Source organism: Pieris napi, chromosome 6, assembly GCF_905475465.1.
Source record: "Pieris napi chromosome 6, ilPieNapi1.2, whole genome shotgun sequence".
NCBI lineage: Eukaryota > Metazoa > Arthropoda > Insecta > Lepidoptera > Pieridae > Pieris > Pieris napi.
In genome coordinates, this window is record NC_062239.1 from 8,311,082 (window position 1) to 8,333,790 (window position 22,709).

The 22,709-nt window shown below is 32.5% G+C and overlaps 3 protein-coding genes across 4 annotated transcripts; 2 read left to right on the forward strand and 1 right to left on the reverse strand.

Moving 5' to 3' along the window:
- The first annotated feature begins 1,832 nt into the window (after positions 1 to 1,832).
- Positions 1,833 to 5,079, forward strand: LOC125050159 (omega-amidase NIT2). Of its 2 annotated transcripts, none has more exons than XM_047649789.1 (6): positions 1,833 to 1,968; positions 2,273 to 2,419; positions 2,541 to 2,725; positions 3,524 to 3,692; positions 3,802 to 4,035; positions 4,599 to 5,079. In XM_047649789.1, the coding sequence occupies exons 1-6, from the start codon at positions 1,956 to 1,958 to the stop codon at positions 4,685 to 4,687; spliced, it is 837 nt and encodes a 278-aa protein (XP_047505745.1). In that variant the 5' UTR covers positions 1,833 to 1,955; the 3' UTR covers positions 4,688 to 5,079. The 2 variants fall into 2 exon arrangements, with proteins under 2 accessions (XP_047505745.1, XP_047505744.1); XM_047649788.1 differs by having other exon boundaries at positions 1,841 to 2,082.
- On the reverse strand, positions 4,882 to 10,180 carry LOC125050158 (D-amino-acid oxidase). The gene is made up of 8 exons (XM_047649787.1): positions 10,005 to 10,180; positions 9,123 to 9,226; positions 8,320 to 8,520; positions 7,557 to 7,782; positions 7,403 to 7,467; positions 6,735 to 6,852; positions 5,596 to 5,704; positions 4,882 to 5,168 (listed from the first exon to the last, which is right to left on the reverse strand). Exons 1-8 carry the CDS (start codon positions 10,083 to 10,085, stop codon positions 5,074 to 5,076), a joined length of 999 nt encoding a protein of 332 aa, XP_047505743.1. The 5' UTR covers positions 10,086 to 10,180; the 3' UTR covers positions 4,882 to 5,073.
- Positions 10,181 to 11,113: 933 nt separating this feature from the next.
- Positions 11,114 to 22,617, forward strand: LOC125050157 (general transcription and DNA repair factor IIH helicase subunit XPD). Its single transcript, XM_047649786.1, has 20 exons — positions 11,114 to 11,251; positions 11,322 to 11,421; positions 11,569 to 11,666; positions 11,928 to 12,084; positions 12,188 to 12,290; positions 12,466 to 12,596; positions 13,018 to 13,238; positions 13,340 to 13,473; positions 13,975 to 14,091; positions 14,938 to 15,032; positions 15,428 to 15,573; positions 16,018 to 16,085; positions 16,267 to 16,370; positions 16,755 to 16,853; positions 17,434 to 17,521; positions 17,947 to 18,038; positions 18,634 to 18,810; positions 20,358 to 20,428; positions 20,683 to 20,821; positions 21,271 to 22,617. Exons 1-20 carry the CDS (start codon positions 11,247 to 11,249, stop codon positions 21,406 to 21,408), a joined length of 2,283 nt encoding a protein of 760 aa, XP_047505742.1. The 5' UTR covers positions 11,114 to 11,246; the 3' UTR covers positions 21,409 to 22,617.
- The last annotated feature ends 92 nt before the right edge of the window (positions 22,618 to 22,709 follow it).

Here is a 22,709-nt window from a genome sequence, read left to right on the forward strand (position 1 = left end):
TTAATCAATCAAAGTATGAACCATTGTTTTCTATGCACTTTTGCCATCTCATAGGTAGTTCATTGATCCCTTTACTAAAAAAACCAGTCGGACGGGAATCAATAAAATCTGTGAAGGCGAATTGGACTGCCCCATCACAGTTAAATTTTTTCCCTTGCAAGAAGTTGTCCAAATTTCGAAAAAAATGGTAATCTGTTGGAGCAAGGTCCGGGGACTACGGAGAATATCTTAGACATTCCAATTGAAGCTCTTCTAATTTGGTAGCCGTCTGTTGTGCAGTGTGTGGCCTAGCGTTGTCGTGAAGTAGCAGTGGCGTGGAGTGATTGACCAGCCTAGGTTGTTTAGCCGCTAGCTTTTCCATCATGGTTTGCAATTGCTGACAATAGACATCAGCCGTAATAGTCTGGCCAGATTTGAGAAAACTGCAATGAACAATACCGGCACTAGTCCACCAAACGCTTACAAGTAACTTTTTTGGGGTTAATTTTCGCTTGGGGCAGGATTTGACTGGCTGGCCAGGATCCAACCATTGCGCTGAGCGCTTCCTATTATCGTAAAGAATCAATTTTTCATCACAGGTAATGATTCGGTTTAAAATACCTTCATTATTGTGCCAGTTCAGTAATGTAACGCAGCAGTCGACGCGCGTTTGCCGGTTTGCTTCAGTCAATTCGTGAGGTACCCATCTTTCAAGCTTTTTAATCTTCCCAATTTGCTTCAAGTGAATTAAAACAGTTTTATCACTAACACCGCAGTCTGCAGCTAACTCGGACGTGGTTTGCGATGGATCCGCTTCCTCAATAGCCTTCAATACTTCACTATCAACTTGGGTCTCAGGCCGTCCACGGGGCTTGTTCTGGAGGTCGAAATTTCCAGAACGAAAACGTTGGAACCAAAAACGAACTGTGTTTTCTTTTGCAACATGACCGCCATACACATCATCCACCCTTCGAGTCGTTTCCGCAGCACTAGTGCCACGGCGGAACTCGTACTCGTAAATAATGCGATACTTTAAGTTTTCCATTTTGTAAAATGAGTGACGCAAACAGAAAAAAACAGAAGAAAAAAACAAATGAATGACGGTCATCGAAGCACAAATACATGAGTAAATAGCTGTACAAATTTTAATTTGGAATTCTTAACCAAAGAGGAGATATTTGAGGTCAAAGTGGCCAAAACGTAAAACGCCAATTTCATATGTAAGGACCTAATATTTATCCACATGCTTTGAGTTTCTACATTTGAAACACGTGTTTTCATTTTGTTTTCATTATACAAGTGCGAATTTTATATGTGCGTCTGAATTATAATCAGAAGTGATTTAAATTGAATGTTTAAATCAATACTAATTAATATTAGAATATAATAATAAATATAAATTTAATATTAATAAATATTTATTTATTTAACTTTTCAAATGTAAACTGAACTTTATTGATGATGACTCCTTTTCCAATCTTTGATTATTTAATTGTAATTAATTATTTGCATGCAATCAAAAACTATTTTTATTATGCCAAAGAAGCATAACTTCTTACTTGCGTACATAAGTACACGCACCCTTTTTTTTAATGGCTTTTATTTGTGCCGACTGGGCACAAGGTACTTCGTCAGTGTCGTGTAGATGGAGAAGGCACGAAGGAGATTGATCGGTGAAAACTGAAAACCATAATCTTGATGTATAATAATATACAGTATGTTTATAGAAAGGTCGACTGGACTGATGACAATTGACAATCTAGGATTAGATTGACAATTATTATAGATGAAATGTCCGTTTACTTCAACATAATGATAGGTGTTGAAAGTTTGAAAGTTAAAGTTAGTGTTTACTGTTTACCGCAATTTCAATGTTGATAATATTATAACCATTCGTCAATAGTGAATACTGTTTATGCCCTTAGATTGCTTAGTACTCTTCTTCTTACTAACAATATTAATTCATCTCCTTGAATATGTTGAGTAGAGGTAAAAAAATACATTAATTACAAATAACAGGTGATTTTAGTGCTATTATGGCAGTCACTGCAACCGATGCGATTCATCCACGTTTCGTAAAGAAACCATTATTTTACAGTATGGGTAGAGTATTCCGACTTTATTTTAAATTTCTAAGTAACATATATATTCTCGAGCAAACAATTTATTTATCTAAAACTAAGCGCTTAAAGTGTTATCATAACTCCTTATCAATAATGACGCGCGGAATTTCTACCTATTAATTATATTATGTATTATTTATGAATACTTACTAGTAAATTTTATATTCTAGGACTTAAAATAGCTTTAGTTCAGTTATCAGTAGGTAAAGATAAGAGTAAAAATGTGGCTCAAGCAGTAAAAAAAATTCACCAGGCTAAAGAGAAGGGAGCACAGCTAGTTGCACTGCCCGAATGTTTTAACTCTCCTTATGGAACCAGTAAGTTAAAAATTTATTTCATTATTTTATTTTACTAAATATGTATGTTTTGTATGAATGGAGATTTAATAATGTTTTCTTATGAAGCTTTGGTGTAATTATATTGTATTTTTAATTTCAGAGTACTTCAATGAGTATGCAGAAGAAGTACCATTGGGTGAGACAAGTCGTGCCTTATCCCAAGCTGCAGCCGAGGCTGGTGTATGTGTTGTAGGTGGAACAGTCCCAGAGAGGTGTGGAGACAAACTTTACAATACTTGCACTGTGTGGGATATTAATGGAAAACTAGTAGCCAAATATAGGAAGGTGGGGTTTTTTTAAATAACATAACCAATAATCTATGACTAGATTTTATGAACTTATGTCACATATTATATTAATTCTATTCTTTAAACTCCTTGTGATTAAGATTTAATATGAATTGTGGTATTATAAAATACAAATAAAGCTATTTTTTCTTAATACTAATTCTATGTGGCAAAAATAATAAGAAGTCCATACTAATTTTACGAATATAAAGAGTTTGCTAAGTTGATCACACTAGGGACTAATAATTTCAAATTAATAAAATATATTTCTATTGTAACAAGGAAAACATAATATAAAACATTGTATAACATAAATGTTTCATAAACAAGAAGAAAACTTATTTTAAGAGTTTCTTTTTTATAAGTACAGAGTTACTTTAGGATAAGTACAATAGTACCTGAAGTTATGTAAAAATAAATTCGACGAAATTATTTCTCTGTGAATATTCAAAAAAATATATCGGCAGCATATGTTCATCATCTAAGGTTAAGACTTTCTTATTGTAATTAAATTTATTTTGAAATAATAATTTTCAATTATGCTTTATTTTAAATACGTTATTCATATCTAGAATTAACTTTCGACACATCTTACGAGATATAACAACTATTTTAATGGACGAGTACCGCGCCCGCATTCATTATTTACACGGGTTTTAACGCAGGAAAAACGAAAATCTAATATAATATTACACATTCATCAAAATCCTTAAAAAACAAGCATATCAGAACAATTTACAAAAAAATGCATAAGTGAGATGTTTTCTTGCTTCTAATGCAAATTATTTTTTTTTAGATGCATTTATTTGATATAGATATTCCTAACAAAATAACATTCAAAGAATCAGAAGTATTAAAACCAGGAAATGAGATAACCACGTTTGAATGCAATGGTGTGAAAATCGGCTTGGGAATATGTTACGATCTTCGCTTTCAAGAGATAGCACATCTAATGGCCAATGAAGGTATTAAGTCTTTTTTTTAACAGGGCAATATACATGTCTAAATTTTAAACTCTTATAATTTTCCAACCTCGGGATAGTGTTAACAATATTTTATACAATTTATATAAAGGTTGTGGCTTACTAATCTACCCGGGTGCGTTCAACATGACAACGGGGCCTAAACACTGGGAGTTGCTCGGGAGGGCCAGAGCGACTGATCAGCAACTCTGGGTGGCTCTGGTGAGCCCTGCACGGGATGCAAATGCGGATTACGTGGCTTGGGGACATACTACCCTTGTAGACCCGTGGGGAGCAGTCGTCGCTAAACTTGATGAGAAAGAGGATACTCTTGTACACACTGTTGGTGAGTATTTTGAAATTTCTCTGCACGTTTAGCGCACTTTAAAAAATTTCAGTAACGGAAATAATTTGACGTATCAAGTAGCGTGTCAAAGATGTTGAACTAGACATCAGATGGCCAATCTCAATCAAAAGGAACGCCTTCATTTTGTTTTACATTTTCACACACATTTCGATTCTAGAGTCGATTTTGTCAAAACGAAGCCCGTTGGTTTACTTTGCACTGGTTGTGGTTATTAAATGCAAGGGTCTAAAGCAACATTAAAAAAATCGGTTGTCCGTAAAGTCGGTTTACTGACGATAGTTGAACGTGACGTCATAAGCATTTTTCAAAAGAAAATATTATTTGTTTGATAGATATTTTGTGTGGATATAGAGAAGGAGGTAAATGGAAATCACAATTGAATTGATCAAGTTACATTTATTTGTACGCATAAACACAATTATGTCAATGTAACGCCTCAGAGCGAGGTAACGCCGCATGAGTCATGTTTTTTCGCGCGTGCAGCCGGCTCCATCGAATAATAAGACGTTGTCACGTCTAACATGTAAAATTACTTGTTTTAGATTTATCTATGCTTGAGGACGTAAGGAGCTCTATTCCTATCCGGGTTCAACGAAGGACCGATATCTACGACACCGTGCGTAAATCCTAAAGTCAGCATTGAAGTGCCATAGTGCTTTAACAATATTTTATGATACAATTGATTTTGGTAATGCTATTGCATTAATTATCAGTAATAAATATTGTATCCTTGAAATATGTTGTCTATAGTACGCAATTATATTCCGTAAACCAAGTTAGAGTTAGTAATGATTATAGGGGTATTTTAAATAAAAATGCTGGTAATTAAGGTAATATGATAAGTTTGTTAAATGTTTATTTTTTTTAATGATCATAATATAGATTTATACAATAAAGGCTAAATCGCGTACAAATTTACTCAAATTGTTATTCAGATCTGATTATCGCCAGTTTTATAACCAAAGGATATGGTGCGAAGATATTCGATATATATACATTGTTTGATAAATATTTTTATTACAATTTGCTTGTATTATTTATAGCCACGTTCTTTTCAAATAATTCTAAAACTGTACTGCCGCATCCCCAAAATAAGGTAAATCCGCTTCCACCTAAAAACAGAAATAGGTAGATTATAAACTGATTCATATACTCTATGCAAAATAATTATAGATGTAATAGGTAATTAAAACAAAGAGTCCGGCAGTTGATTGCCCGATTATCTTTTATTCAGCTGATTGAATTGCTAAATTATACATTTAGAAATTTTACAACACATTGAAAATTTGCCATTGTTCGGCGTCAGAACAAAAAAATATTTATTAAGTAAAAATGAAGTATATTTAGAATGAAAGATTTACTAATTTAACCTACGTAAAAACATTTCTAAAATTGTATTTGTTATGCCAACAAAAATTAACTTTCCTAGAGCTTAAATCACAGACTACATTAGAATAAAGGTACTTAATTAAATAAACATGAGCGCTTTGCAACTGTATTTAATAATGGGTTTATATATAGTGTTTTCGATAGTCTTACCATGACCATAGTTGTGAATATACAATTTTCCGTTTATCCTCTCAGCTTCTGCGCGAACTTCATCTCTGGCTGGTCTTAATCCAACAAAGTATTTTTGTATGTTCGCGGTCTATACATACAACAGTAACATAAATAAATAAATATATTTTAAGCGTTTCACAAAGTTTTTGTATAGAAAATAATTTTGCTGTATATATATGTACATCTTTATATATAACATTCTTCTGTGAGTGTGTATGTCACTGAAGTTCTCTCAAACGACTGGACCGATTTTGATGAAATTTTTTGTGTGTGTTCAAGGGTATCTGGGAATGGTTTAGATTCAATCTAAACAAATCAGCCCGCCAGATGGCGCTGCAGTCGGTACTTTCATACTTTGCTTTACTAATCGCTTGAAATATCATGCAGGACAACGTCTGTCGGGTCCACTAGTGTATTTATATAACGGAGCCAACGGGCAGGTGACTCACCTGATGTTAAGCGATACCGCCACCCAATGACACTCTCAATGCCAGAGTCTTTTCTTGAAGGACCCTGTGTCGAATTGGTTTGGAAATAATTCAGTGGGCATCTGGTTCCAAATATTTATTTATACTTCATTGCCATAATACACATAATTATACATATAAAAAAATCAAAAAGTAAATAGGTTACATAAGTTATTAGGCATCGCTAACAAGCGATTTCTTCCAGGCATACCTAATAAGGAACAATGAAAAAAAAAAACACCTTCAGAGGGTAAAGTACAAGAAATGCATAATTATTATATTAAAAGCTGTGTTGTGCGGCAAAAGCTGCATTAAAAAACGCTTAGTTGGTGTTACTTAGAGTTGGTAATGGGCTCTCGCCCAGAGGTGAGAACAGTACTCCATGTCGGGCCGAATTTGCGCTTTATATAGTTTCAAGCGGTAGCCCGGAGTGAAGTAACCTCTTGCCTTGCTGAGCACTCCAGGCTTATTAGAGGCAAATTTAGCCTTCCCTTCCAAATTAAATTCGAAATTGTATTCGATATTTCAACCAGCCTTTAAGGAGAATATCTTCGAAGAGGAGGAAGGAGCAGCGACAGTGTGATTTCTTTTGCATAAAACGCGCGAAAATACGTTATATTTGGCATAAACTATAATTGTCAAAGTACTTACTTTTAATGACGGTATTAAACTGTGGCAGCCTCTTTCAATAAAATCTGTGTCATCGCTATTCACCTCGGTACTGTAGTTGTTCGCTTGACCAGTACCGCCAAGTACACAAAATGTGTCGCTGTAGTATTAAAAAAAATGTCCTAATATTATACACTTATAAAGAAAAAGATTCGAGCAGTTTGTTTAGTACGCAAAAGATTAAAAATTATATCACCATGGAATTTACAATAATAACGTATGTTTTAATATGTATTTTTCTATTCGTGACAAATTATAAAACCCCTTAATAATTAAAATTCAGTAGCTCTATAAGAATTTTTGGGTCTTGGTCTTAGTTTGATCAAGTTTTAAGTATAAGCCATGTCAATGTCATACACGATGTTGACAAGTGTTCATTGCGGGCATAGAAAAATCCACTAAGCCTTATTTGCGTTCGAACTCTGGCTATGCTTTAGTCACTAAGGCCTCCGAACCTCTAATTCTGCCTTGCAATTCTGTAACTCACTTTTCGAACTCTCACAGCTGTTTTCGCAGCGGCGGTCGCGCTCAAATCAGTCGCGAAGCAGTCATTTTACGATTTGGCAATCTGATAAGGAGGGAGCTTGTAGTTTATTTTTTGATTTGAGCGCGACCGCCGCTGCTCTGATTTATGAATGGTTGAAACTTACTTTGGTATTATATAGTGACCCGAGCATTTGTCTTGGATACTGTAGAACACCCAAGGCGCGTCTACCTGAACAAAATGGAAAGGCTTAATATTCACCTTAGAATAACACTTCTTTAACGGATATAAATCGTTAACAATACTTCTTTTCACAATACCTTAAGTATTTGTCCCCTTATTGGGTGCACTTTTTCATCGGGGACTACTTCCCGAGCTCCTAGACCCGTGCAATTTATAATAACGTCATAATCCCTTAACATGGGATCCGTCAGGGATTTCACACTGCCTTGCTTTCTTGTAACTTTCAATTCGTCTAATTGTTGTTCGAGTCGTTTCAAAAGTGTGGATGGATTAACAACAAACGTGTTAAATGTGTTGCCAGCTCTGTAAAGGTGATGTGTGCATTATGTACAAGAAAAGAGATAAACATGCATAATATCCGTTAAGTAAACAAAAAATATAATCAGTGGCGCTACAACCTCTTTAGGACTTGGCCTCAGATTTCTGAATCTGTTTCATGATAATTTTTAAATTTAATAGGCAAGTAGGTGATCAGCCTCCAGTGCCTAAAACATACCGTCGACTTTTTGGGTGTGAGACATATCGATTTCCCTTTCCTCACGATGTTTTCCTTCACCGTTCAAGCAAATGTTAATGCGCACATAGAAAAAAAGTTCCATTGTTGCACAGCCGGTGATCGAACCTACGACTTCAGGTATGAGAGTCGCACGCTGAAGCCACTAGGCCAACACTGCCGTTAAGGAAACAATTTGTCTAATTTGAGTCATTCATTTATATCATACAAGTTGTAATCGCAACTCATGAAAATTTTTGAGGTTTGTCAATCAAGTAAATATAAAATACATAATTATTGGTTGATCAAGTTTGTTAACACAAAAAACATAAGACATCGATACATACACATACTGAACAGAAAAGAGTTTATTAAAATACTCCAACTGTTTCTGGTCTAGCTCAACGTAACCAAAAACGTGATTGGTCCACTCTGGCGCTGAGTGTGTCCCATCTCTATACATCACGAAAACTGGTTGTAGGCTTATTCCATAACCACCTTGCCGCCAAAGATTAAGAAGTAGACCGTAGGTTTCCATACCCCATTTTCTATAAAAGACAAGCTTGTAAGTAAAGCCGAATTTACATTACGAAACTAGTGTTATGCATGTTGGAATGAGTTTCATGAAAATAGTTGCAGCACGTGTGAAACTACTTTAACAAAAAATAATAGTGTCGTGAAATCAACAGTATCACCAACGACATGGCTCTGTCAACATCAAAGCTTCATTTTGCGATGCAGATTGTTTTGGATCCCAAAGACACTCGTTACGCTGGTATTTGGTTTGCCATTTTGGCGGTCATTTAGCTGCACGATGCACTCAAACACACACGTCTGCCCTGTGCAAATGCTTTCGCGACACTAGTTTCGTGTCGCGTTTTCATCGTGAAAGTAGTTGCGTGACGAAATTTATCCAGTGTCGCGAAACCGATACATGCATTATGAAACTGTAAATTTACACGTGAAATTGTTGATGAAATTTATGTCATAAAACTAATTCCGAGCCACTAGTTTCGTAATGTAAATTCGGCTTAACCTTCAAGTTTCAATTTAGTATGCCAAAAATATAGAAGTGCTGTCATATGCATAAGTAGGTATAATTTTTAGTACTGTCTGTCTATTTTAATATCATTATGAGAACTTAGCTTACCTAATCAAAGCTTCTGGTGTTTTTCCACAAAGGTAAGGGTACCAAAGGCCTCCTGAGCCATCCCCAGTAGTGTTTGGGCTAAATTGCGCACCTAACAACGTTACCTATAATTGTAGGGAGAATTTGAAAAATTTATTAATTAGTTAAGTCGAAAATAAAATGTATTTCCAATAGCCGTTAATAAACAGTAGCCGCTACTTTTTAGATTAGTGCTCTAATTGTTTAAGAAATCGGTTACGTATTTATTTTGTAATTACTTTTTCTAATCGTTTGTAAAATCTATGAAAAGTAGTCTAAGTAATCTGCCATCTCGCTACTGACTTTAAATCCTATGTGAGATAGATTTTTGAATATTATGATTCAAAAGCATATTTTGTATTACAACGTAGATTTTCACCTTTTTTAAAATATAATGTAAACGTGTCTTCGACTAATTACATTAGTATTCTTGGAAATCGGTATTGACGATGTTAAGATGTAAATTAATGTTCAGCGTTTATTGGTAGGTGTTTGTCTAAAATCTGTATTTAGTTCTGTATATATTGACTTCTGAAGTTCTAACATTCAATCTCCTTACCAATCGAGTTAAACAATATTTCTGCTCTTATAATCAGTTATGGCTAATGATAAGGCGATACTCTTAACCCTGAGGTCGTGTATTCGACAAATGGCTGTGCCCCAACGGCTTATAGAAGAACTATGTGCGCAATCTACACTTGCACGTCTTAGACCCGAAATTAATGGCATGTGTCAGGAAAAGAATTTCTGAACGAAACTTCTACTTGTCCATTTAAAAACAATGTATTACTATCACCGATATATAGCGCTTTTAAACTATGGAGGTACAAATTTTCCGTATTCTGTAAGAAAAGATTAACTTACATCATAATCCGGGTATTTTTCTTTTATTTTCAACGCACATGTTGTGCCGTTTATCCCAGCTCCTAACACAATCACCTTCATTATAGACCAGAGCAAAAACGACTAGCACAGAGGTCATCAACAAACAGTATAATTCATAATATGCAAACAGTGCCTCTTATCAAACAACATAGTGATAGTGAGAAATGAAAGATTAATTATATAAAAACAAATATATAGCATAACAAACCTATAGTACCCGTTTATTAAGAATGGCTAACAAGTATGTTTTTTTTATAAGTTAACAAAAGCTACACCATCTCAAAGCGCCACCACTGCTCACCACTGTTTGAAATCAAAAATATTATTCTAGATTTTATAATAGATGGTTCTTGGGTTCATATTTTATTTTTATGTATTTATCTATGGAACTAAGACTGCATTAAGATACAGAAGTTTTACAAAATATGTATGAATAGGTCTTTAAAATGACGTGGAAGTTTGAGTCGCCTCATGAACCTATATCTATCTATCTTTAGTATGGGTTTAGGTAAAGTTTTACCAAGTTTAACTGTATTACGCGAACTCTAGATTCGTTCTTGTAGCTCATACTTATTTCATTTCAGTAAGGCAAAGTCATCTTTTATACAAAAACAAAAGTTGCTTCTTTTTTTAAAGTTTTCATAATGAAAATCCCCCTCATTCTTACCATAAGGTTTTTCCCTTATATAACAAAAACCCTTTTAGATTAGAGCAAACTCATGAGCTGTGGAAAGCCGCCTGTTACGAAACTTTAAAGAAAACCCCGCAATTTTTTAAAATTATCTCATCCTTGCATCTGTTGTCGGTAGGTTGGCAGCGTCGAATGCCAAATAATAATAATGTAGTATGTACTAGAAGGTTGGTCCAGTCACCGGTATCAGCGACCTTTTTTTAAATGATTTAAAAAATATGATCATAAAAGTGTACTATTGAATTTATTGTAATATAGTCCTATATTACTCAAAAGTAGTTCTTGCAAGAATTGAATGCTACTTGTCTAATCAAAATTTATAACTGTTTGACAATATTTAATGTAAATAGTCTATGATTGGTACTACTGTACAACTTTATTCTGTTCATTAGTTATTTCTTATTTAGTTAAGTCTGTAGTCTGTGACTTTGTTTGTGTACAAAACTGTTGTACGAATCCACCTAAACACCAACTATTTAAATCTAAGGCTTGTTAAATTAAAACAGGTTCAATAATATTAAAGAAAAATCATGAAGTAAGAATTATTGCTTATAAATAGTAATCCTACCGTAATAGCAGCGAATCATAATACGTTTTTTTTCTAGGTTAACTGTAGATGGCTTACTTGTATACTTTCCATACGATTATATTTATCCAGAGCAATATGCATACATGCTGGAATTGAAGCGTGCATTAGATGCTAAGGTAACTTATTTATTTTATACAACAAGAGGACTTGGTAAATGTTTGCTCCTAGAAGAGCTTTGAAAGATTTCATTCCACCATAATAATATGTGCAACTGAGAACACATTATCCTGATGCATAATTTTTTTGCCTCTGTTTTGTAACAGGGCCATGGACTGTTGGAAATGCCTTCAGGGACCGGTAAAACTGTGTCATTGTTGTCACTTATTGTTGCTTATATGATACAAAACCCCCACCATGTAAGGTGAGTTATACAAAATATGATGGGTATGTTAAATAATTTGTCTATTTGTTGTTTTCTGTTTATAGCCCCACTTGCTTCACCCATGTTAAGTTGGAATTGAATTGAATTCATAGTTTCCTATGTACTATTATTATTATAAAATTACTTGACTATTATTAACAATGTTTTGTAGACTTATAATATAATACTGAATAGTCATAAGCATTTATTTACTCTAATTAAATAATACAGCATAACAAAATATGGTATGTATCTTTACAGAAAACTTATATACTGTTCCCGAACTATTCCTGAAATAGAAAAAGTTTTAGAGGAATTAAAAAATCTATTTAAGTACTATGAAAAGTCACAAGGAGAAAGACCCAATCTTACTGGAGTTGTTTTAAGTTCTAGAAAAAATATGTGTATACATCCAGAGGTAAATTACTATAAATAAATTTTATTTTATTTGTATCATGTTGTAATAAAACAACATGTCGGAATAAATCACTCAAAAGGGATTTAAGGATATATTTTTATAGGTTTCCCAAGAAAGAGAAGGCAAATTAGTTGATGGCAAGTGTCACTCTCTAACTGCAAGCTACATCCGAGAGAGGCATGAGCATGATATAAGTGTTCCTATTTGTAAGTATTTTATATATTTTTTTTATTGACTTCAATAAGTAACTTCATTTAATGGGGTGCTTTGGTTGATATTTTACTCTAAATTAATAAAACATTTGCAATCATGTAACTTCATGTAAAAATCTATGTTTCTATTTAGATGGTATATATTTGGCTTATATTTTTTTGTTGTCAGGCCAGTTTTATGAAGGTTTTAACACTGAGGGAAGAGAATCAATGCTACCATATGGAGTGTATAATGTAGATGACCTAAAGCAATATGGAGCTGATAGGAACTGGTGTCCTTACTTTCTCTCTAGATTTGCGGTTTGTATTTTCAAGTGTTTTTGTCTCAAATGTGTTTCTTATTACTACAATAAAATGTGAATTCCTGAAATTCTCCAATAGGGCATAAGGCAAAGACATCTCCTATGTCTGTTCCATGTAATTATTGTATTTACATGTACTTGTTATAGGCAAGGTTCTTCCTAAAGAGCCTCCTGATACAAAAGTTTTCTCATAAAAAAAGGGGGTTGAGTCAAGATGCAATAAATTTGTATGAAAATTTGTCGACACAAACTGTCATTTTCATACAAATTAAGTTTTCGACTTTCTACATACACTACTAAGGTATTTTAACTAAACCCCCAAGACCTCTCAATAAAACTTATAAACCAAGAGATAAAGGGCTTTTCATAAAATCTAATTGGTGTTCTGGCTTCACTTAAACAACCTCAATTGTCCACAGATAATACATGCAGAGATAGTAGTGTATTCATATCACTACTTACTTGATCCAAAGATAGCAGAGGTTGTATCGAAAGAGTTGAATAAGGAAGCAGTAGTTGTCTTTGATGAGGCTCACAATATAGACAATGTATGTATAGACGCGCTCAGCGTCAAAATCACTCGCCGTACCATAGACAAAAGTACACAAGCTCTACAATCCCTAGAGAAGTCCGTGGCTCAGTAAGTATATATTATTATATCCTAAAAACATACCATCAAGAATCACTTGAAGTAACAAGAGTGATGAGGATGAAATATTAAATGGATTTTTATTGTTATAGAATGAAGGCAGAGGATAGCACTCGTCTAGCCGCTGAGTATGAGGCATTAGTTGAAGGATTACGGGAAGCGGCCCAAGCGAGAGATACGGACACAATACTCGCGAATCCCGTATTACCTGACGAGGTTTTGGATGGTATGACATCTAATAAAAATTAAACGAACTGGTGCATATACCAGGTGATGTTTTTTTTTTTTGTTGAATTTTCAAATGAAATCTTTAAAAAAAATATGAAACAAACTTCATCGTTTTCTTTTTGATAATATGTCTATGGGATTAGTTAATAGGGTGAATTAGGAAATAAAAGAAATATTTTAAATTTCAATAAAAAGATGTATTTTATACTTAGGATTTCAAAATTCTTTGAGTTTTATTTCAATGACTAGGTTTTTTTTCTTTTAAAGCCATCTTCAGTATTTAATACCACTGTCCCAACACTGACAGCTTTGTATAGTCTGTGTTCTTTCTTTGTCTATAGTAGTTATAAAGAACTGTATGTGATGATCTGTTTTACCTAAATTTGGAAACAGAAAAATTTGGCCTAAAGGTCTAGATACCAGGCCATAAACTCCAAAAAAAAAAAAAAAGAAACAGAAAAATATTGACTATTTCCTTAAATAAAATCTTTTACTATAGAGGTGGTCCCCGGTAACATTCGCAATGCTGAGCATTTCTTGGGTTTTCTGAAGCGGTTTATCGAATACCTCAAGACACGTCTCCGCATACAACATGTTGTACAGGAATCTCCCGCTGGTAACATTAATGAACTTATTATTTACTTTTAAAAAAATTTCGTAATAGTCCGGTCAATATAGACATTTGAAAAAACAAAAATTCCCGGAGTGCCAAAAATTAGTGCTGCGGTTTACCATTACAATTTTTTTTTAAAATCCCCATCGATCCTATGTATGGTACAAAAGTTATTCGAGGTCAAAGGTCAAAATGTCACTGTAGCCGTCTCTTAGCATCGCGATATCTCAGGAATAACTCTTAGGGAAAAAATCCTGAATATCATTTTTGTAGAGAATTTTAAGATATACAACTTTGGCTATAAACGTTTTTTTGATAAAACTTACCGTTTTCGAAAAAAAATCAAAAAACCTCAATTTTTGACCTTTGATCCCTAATAACTTTTGTAGCACACATAGGCTCGATGTGGATTTTTAAAACTTTACTTGCAATGGTAAACCCCAGCTCTCCACCAATTTTTGGCTCCCGGGAATTTTTATTATTTGACCACTATTTTTATGTCTAATTTGACCGGACTATAAGCGCTATTTCTCTAATAAACTTAACAAATAGGTGCTAAACTCGAAATATTACATGTTTTTTAAAGAAAAATTACTTCTAAAATACTACTGGTGTTTTGGTATTTTTGCAAGGATATATTTAAGTACTTGCTTAATTAGTTTAATGTTATTTTAAAAACATGATTACAAAATACAATTCACCATTTTAAGCTTGGTGTTTTTTTTTAATGTAACATTTACATACATATACGTTTTGTATGTAATGTGCTCAGTATTTTAAAGTTATTGACTAAAATTCTAATTTTTTTCTTCAAATTTATTAATATTTATAAACAATATATCTACGCAGGTTTCTTGAAGGACGTGTCAGCGCGCGTGTGTATTGAGCGAAAACCGTTAAGGTTTTGTGCTACGCGACTACAGTCACTCTTGCGCACGCTACAGGTGATTATTATCTTTTATTACTTGAAAACGTACAGATTTTTAAAAATCGTTTAGTATTAAAATATTAAAGTAAGAACTATAGAATGAAGCTAATAATTTACTATATTTTAAAATAATTAAACGTAGTTCATTATTTTATAATTGTCATTAATAGTTCTATAGTGTGTTCTCGCTGGATTCTTTCAAAATTCCCATACATAAATATCTTAGTATAAATTAATTACGATAAATAATTAAAATAGTTTATACCATTGCTCAAAAGCACTCAAAACGTCGAGACTTTTTAAAATTTATGTCTATAAAAACATCTCATTCTTTATTATCACCATTTTTATAGAAAATTGTATTTGTAATATGTTTTTTTTTTGAAGAGGTTAAAAAATTATATTTAACAGGTATCTGACCCTTCTCACCTCGCGTCCCTGACGCTAGTGACTAATTTGGCTACTTTAGTGTCTACGTATACCAAAGGCTTCGTCATAATCATAGAGCCCTTTGATGATAGAACACCCACTGTGTCTAATCCGATATTGCATTTTTCGTAAGTATTTTTTATAATTGTCAGACACAATTTAACATTACGATCCTCTACATTAAGGTCGCGATGGTGGTCGTCATTGCGAATGTCGAGCATAGACTAGAGCAGGGAGTTTTTGTTATGGCAATCGTTTTAGCTTTATGCCAGTTTCAAGTAAAACGTAGGGAAACATCAACGAAGTTTCCCGCGCTTTTTTTTTTCATTTCCCACTTGGTACACACAATCTACAAATATTTTTTTAATTCAGGGAGCTATTTTCAAATAACTTCAACATGGTCTATTTATTTTAAGTTGTTGTTTCGTTCCGAAATAGCCACAGACACATGATCATCTTTTTTTTTTCGTAGAACTTGAGACTTTATGTCTATGGTTATCTGCGAAATTAAGAAGATATTTGGAGCCTTGGTATGAAATCTAAATTTAGTTATATAATATTTATTTTTTCAGGTGTATGGATTCTTCAATAGCTATGAAGCCGGTGTTCGCGAGATTTCAGAGTGTCATCATTACTTCAGGTGAGGCAATTATTTATATACATATTATGTAAAATATATAAATTATACTGAATTAACATATACTGTCAGTTGCCAAATACAGATGGTAAAAAATAAAAGCAATTTTAATCGCCTCATGTCTAAAAAAACGTAAATTTTTTATATTATTTTTTAATCGTAGAATAATTTTGTGATTTTTCAGGCACATTGTCTCCTTTGGACATGTACCCGAAGATCTTGGATTTCCATCCTGTTGTAGTGAGTTCCTTCACCATGACCCTCGCACGGCCCTGCTTATTGCCCATGGTAATACACTGTCCCTCTATGTTTTTATTCTTGCTTAAACATTATAAATAAACTAAGTCAACAGAAACACTAAGGAGTTTGGCACCTTGGTACCAAAGTTAAACGAAAAAAAAACATTTTTGTTTTGCTTCACGTGACAGTTTACAGACTTTTGTAATACATTAACGCTTCTTTTTTCTCATATATTTATTTATTTAAAAAAACACACACAATCTTTTCTATATGTATATGAGATAAATAAAAGACAGTACCCACATTTTATTATTTTTTTAAAAAACATGATTTACAACTTATTGAAAACATTATTATTTAACTTCTTAATATTTTTTGTTTATAATCGAAATAAGAAACCATTTATTCATAGAATTATGTTCAAATTTTCAGATAGTGTCAAAAGGCAGCGACCAAGTTGCAATATCGTCTAAATATGAGACTCGAGAAGACGTCGCTGTCATCAGAAATTATGGACAACTTCTTGTTGAGGTGAGATATTCTTACCGTTGGACGAGGTTTACTCAAGTTTCTTCAATTCGTAAACATACGAAAATTGTAGTTTTTTACAGAACGTATTGTCCTGTAGCTTGTCTGACTGATAATCTTATCAGACACACATTTGTTGGCGCAATTGTAATATTTTAGAAGTTATTTTTCTAATATTTTTTTTTTAACTCAATCACTGGGTCAGTCTTTCCATACAATTTGCGTTAAATTTTGCATAAATTATAACCATGCAACGCAATGTTTATATTATAACATTTTTCGTGTGAAAAAGTTTTTATATTTTTTATTAAAGCTTATTCAGATTTTAGAAAACAAATTTTTTTCAACAAATTTATTTTCTAACAAATCTTTTTTTAGTGTAACGGTTGGAATTATTTCAAGGAAAAGAAATCATTGGCGCCATAATATTTTTTTGTTTTTTTTTTACATATTTTCTTGTTATTTATTATATGAATGTCGGATAATGATACTGAAATACAGATCGTAATGTATCAAGAAGCTGCTGAACTAAATAAAAAAAAGTCTTGAGTTTAGTTTATCGGTTTTTTTGTTATTTTTTCAGATATCAGCGTGCGTACCCGATGGCGTAGTGTGTTTCTTCACTTCGTATTTATATTTAGAAAGTGTCGTTGGCGCTTGGTACGATCAAGGTAAAAAAACTCACATCACTTGTTTGTCAAAACTGAATTCTATATTTATTGTATTAGTGGGATTTCAAAATTTCCATTAATTTAAGTAATACAAAAAGCACTTGAATAACGTTGTATGGGGTTTAAATAAATTTCTCATTTACTTTTATAAATATTAAATTCCATTATAATGAGAATTTCTGATGATAATGTTATCATAGGTTATTTTCAAAATCGAATAAAAATGTATGTTTTTTCGATATTTTTAGAAGACTTAGCTTACCAGTTTATAAAAACTAAATCAGACTTATTGCACTGCAAGTTTTCTTTGTCTGTTTCAGTCAAATTGTATTTACACTATGATGAAAAGAGATAGAAGAGTATTTCAGTTAAATCGGTGCAATTAGACTTTTTTTAAAAGCTGAGTATAAGAATTGTTGTTACAGGTGTTGTGGCAAGTCTCCAACGACATAAACTACTCTTCATCGAGACCCAAGACTCTGCAGAAACGAGTTTCGCTCTCATCAATTATATAAAGGTATTAAGCAAAATATTTAAACTGTCCAGAACATGATATTTGACAGTATCGAATATTTTAAAAATAAATGATTTATTCCTATTCTAAATGCAGGTTAAAAAATTCCCTCATCAAAAACAGTTAAAAAATCATTTCAAATTTTTTAACTAAGGCAAATTAAAACCATATTAAAACTATACTGTAACTAGAATAAATTTGGTGATACTAATAACATCTCTTAATGGCCTCCTGGTTCATAATCACATAAAATAAGCAATTTCTCATCGATAAGGCTCTACTTATTTACTTTATTACGCATACAAGTATTAAGTAATATTAATAATGAACTTAAAACTTACTAAGCGATCTGGCAGGGAACCGTAATTAAAGACAATTAAAGAAAATTAACAGAATAACTATAATATGTATAATAACCTTATTAAACAAAGAAGAGCAAGCGTGTGAAATTTATTTTATATATTTTATAATACAAATAAGTCGGAAAAAACAAATATAATTAAAGATATTAACTTATATTACCACACCTATTTTTAAAAATAAAATTATTTATGAAACAAATATGTATATAGAAATAATAATTGAATAAATGTTTGAGGCGTGTGAGAGCGGCCGCGGGGCAGTGCTGTTGTCCGTGGCTCGCGGCAAAGTGTCGGAAGGAGTGGACTTCGACCACCATTTGGGCAGAGCTGTACTTATGTTCGGGATTCCGTACGTCTTCACGCAGAGTCGGATACTTAAAGCCCGACTCGAGTATTTGAGGGATCAATTTCAGGTATATAATATTTTTAAGATCGAAAATTTGAGATTTAAGGATGGTAGACCTAAACAGTTTATATTTAAAACCCTAATCTGTTAAATTCTCCAAAAGCTCATTTATTATAATTAAATAAATGTTTTAAATTACCCATAGAGCTAAGAGAACTACACATACATACATTAATTTAAAAAAAACAGTTCAATTCATAAAATTATATTCTTAACAGGAATTATTGAAATGAAACTATTAATTCTATTCAATTGGATTGTAATTATATTGTAATCTACTTAAATATTTGATTCTTTCTCACGAGGTTTTTTATCAGTTATACATCGTTACATGCCATTTTATTTCGATAATTTGTGTTACAAAAGAATATTTTTATTAAAGAAATAGTGTTCTGCGATTCAACCCGTATTAATTCGGTCGTAGCATGATGTTCTATAGCATAGCTTTGCCTGTAGATAAATAAGTTTCTAAAAGTTGCATCGTTTGCACGTGTACGCGGTTCATTAATTTTAATTAGTTTTTTTAACACCTTTGTTATGGTTCTGTGTGAAATTACGATAGTGTACGTAATTTCACACAGAACCATAACCCTATTGAAAATATTCTATAACCTATGTTCATCAGGAATGGGGTTCTAAATTCTAATGGCGAACAAATATTAAAAAAAGGGTCCGTGTACTTATCTACGCGCGTAAGAAGTTATAATTCTTTGGCATTATTAAAAATAGTTTGGCTTTGTTCCACCTCCAGTTTTTGATGTTTCACAGCGATAAGATGACAACTCTTTTTTTGTATTCAATTTAGTGCACTTACACTGATTCATCAATTGTTTTTTCTCTTGTCCTTATATTTGCTAGATTAAATCAGAAAAATTACATGTTTTGATTAAACAATGTGGTCATTTTTTTATCAAAACATTACTCGATAATAATAATAAAACATACGGATAGTTAACCTCAATTGTATTGAAGCACTTAGGAAGGTTGATGAGCACAGTTTTTTCACAAATATTAATTAGTATTGGTTTAAATATTCAATTTAAATCACTTCTGATCATAATTCAAAAAGCATTGCTAAATTTCTTTGAAAAAATAATTAAAACTCCTTTATATTTATGTTTAAAAGGTAAATGACAAATGTCATTATGGTAATTCAAAATTCTTGGCATACGAACTTCACACATATTCTATTTCTTTTTACTTGTAGATTGTCTTATTCCTATCTCGCTCGCGCACGCTATAATCACACTCCTAATTTTGTGTCACAGGTGCGCGCGCATTGTAAAATTTCACTCTCATAAATTTTTCATAACGCGCCTAAAGAAGTATAACTTCAAAAAAAAATCAATAGTTTCGGAGCCTATTCAATGCAACAAATAATCAAATCTTTTTAAATGGCAACATTTTATTATAATGTGATGTAACAGTTTTGTATACCATGATTGTAAAAACACTCTATATGTCAAGTTATGTAAACTCGTTATATAAAATACTCTGTAAATGTATTTATTAATTGTTATATATGTATATTTATATAATGTATCCCTTTAATAGATACGTGAAAACGACTTCCTAACGTTTGACGCGATGCGTCACGCCGCTCAGTGTGTCGGACGAGTGTTACGGTATGTTTAGAGTTTATGCCTATTTTATTACCTACAGGAAATTATTAATTATCAAACAACTTTTTCTTATCAATATTGGAACATAAGTTTTTTTCTAATATCTGTGTGAACTTCTTTAAACACTAGACCAAATTATATACAAAGATATTAATTTGCCTTGTACTTTACAAAACGTTAAACAAAGAATAACACTTACATATTTTGTTGTATACTTTTAGACCCGAATTAATTTAAAAATATTTTTTAATTTTCAGTGGTAAAACAGACTACGGTGTCATGATATTCGCGGATAAGCGTTTCAGTCGCGCGGACAAGCGAACTAAATTGCCAAGATGGATACAGGAACATCTTAAGGACTCTCTTACTAATCTCTCAACTGAGGAAGCCGTGCAGGTAAAAACTAATAATTTATTCACAATGAAACTTACTATTATATATGTATATATGAAACGGATTGAAAAGTATCCAAATACGCCTCTTCACTTACTAACAGGAACATATAGCTATAGTTACCTAGTGCCTCTGTTCCATTTTCTCTTCTTGTTAAAAAAGATATGATGCAATATGATTGATGCATATAGTGATATACAGCTACTGGATTAGTATGTTTTTAAGGTTTACTATTCTTGACTACAACGACTTACAACACAACTACTAAAGAATTACAATGTTTGCAAAAAAAATATTTTCTATTTATTATTGTTATCGACAGGCTCTACAATCTTATTATTTATGAACATTATGTTAATATTTTCTGAGTTTTTTGGCACCACAATTCAACTTATCTGATATTTATTACACAGCTGCCCAACTTAAGATAATATTACGACTTGTGCTTACAGATCTGCAAGCGTTGGCTCCGACAAATGGCCCAACCCTTCACTCGCGAGGATCAACTGGGTGTGTCTCTGCTGACCCTACAACAGCTTCAGAGCAAAGAACAGCAGGAGAAGATACAACGAGCGGTAGTACAGCAATGACCGTAGTGGGGACGTATCTAAGAGTTCCCTGCTGGTAAGATGATGATAACTTGAAGGGGTCACACGCGAAGAAAGTCTGCAGCTTAAATCGTATGTGGTTAGGCCAGTATATGAGCAGTAACTAGACTTGGATTGCCTAGCAGTAGCAAGACTCGAAAATTGTATTACAAAATTTTATGTATTGGAAATGTGTATTTTTACAATAAATTATATCAGACAGTTCTTTTTTAATTCACCTGGACTAATTCTGGGTTTCACAAAAATAAAAATCATTTACACACATATATACATATATTTTATTTAAAGTGCTTTACACTGTTACATTCATGAGAATAAATAACAGTGTGTGCGTGTGCGTGGCACAGGACGTATGAATGAGATAATTAGAGAATTCAGTTAAAACTCAAAACCACAAGAAAATCACTTAAACAAGTCGTCTATTTTTAACAATATTTAATGTTTCGTGCGACAAATATTTTTTAAAACACAGTATTGCACATTAACATTTTTCCAAATTTAGGAAAACACATTTAATCGTAATATACTAAATAAATGCAAATATCTTAAACTAAAAAACGCACCGACTTATAATGTACAAAGTGAATGTTGAAAAAGTCACTGCATTTCCTAAAACTTTAACAATTAATTCACATTACATAGCAAAAATAAAATATGTGTAATGACATTCAATAACAAAAAATACAATAAGTATTTTGAGCCTTTCTCTGTAGCGTAAGAATGAAAAACAGATTGTCTTATGTTTCGGTTAGTGATGATAAAGGCTGTTAGAATGTAAAATGAGAGACAAAATGATACGTGTCGCTCGATTATGATTGGTCAAACGGAAAGACATCGTATCGCAAATCAGTAATATGACAAGCTGCTGACCAAACACAATCAAACGAATCGTGTATCGTCTGTCATTTTGAATTCTCAATACTGAACACAATAAAAAGCCCTGAACAAATGGTAATTTTATTAAATACTTGCATTAACTTATTAAAAATTGGAGCATTTTTATGCATAACAAATAACATAGTAACACATACACAATAGGCTTACAATATGCAGCCGCCATTTAAAAAATAACAATTCAATGTTAACATTCTATGTATTATAAAAATTCTTTAAAAATGTTTAATTTTTAATTCGATTAGATAATCTAGGACTTGTATGCTAAACAATTTCTCAATAAAGTTTTTAATGCAACGCAATCTGTTTTGAAATAGACACTCCTTAGAACAGACAATGTAAAAAATCCCGCGTTTTTTGGGAAAAAGAGTGATAATTCTAAAAACCGT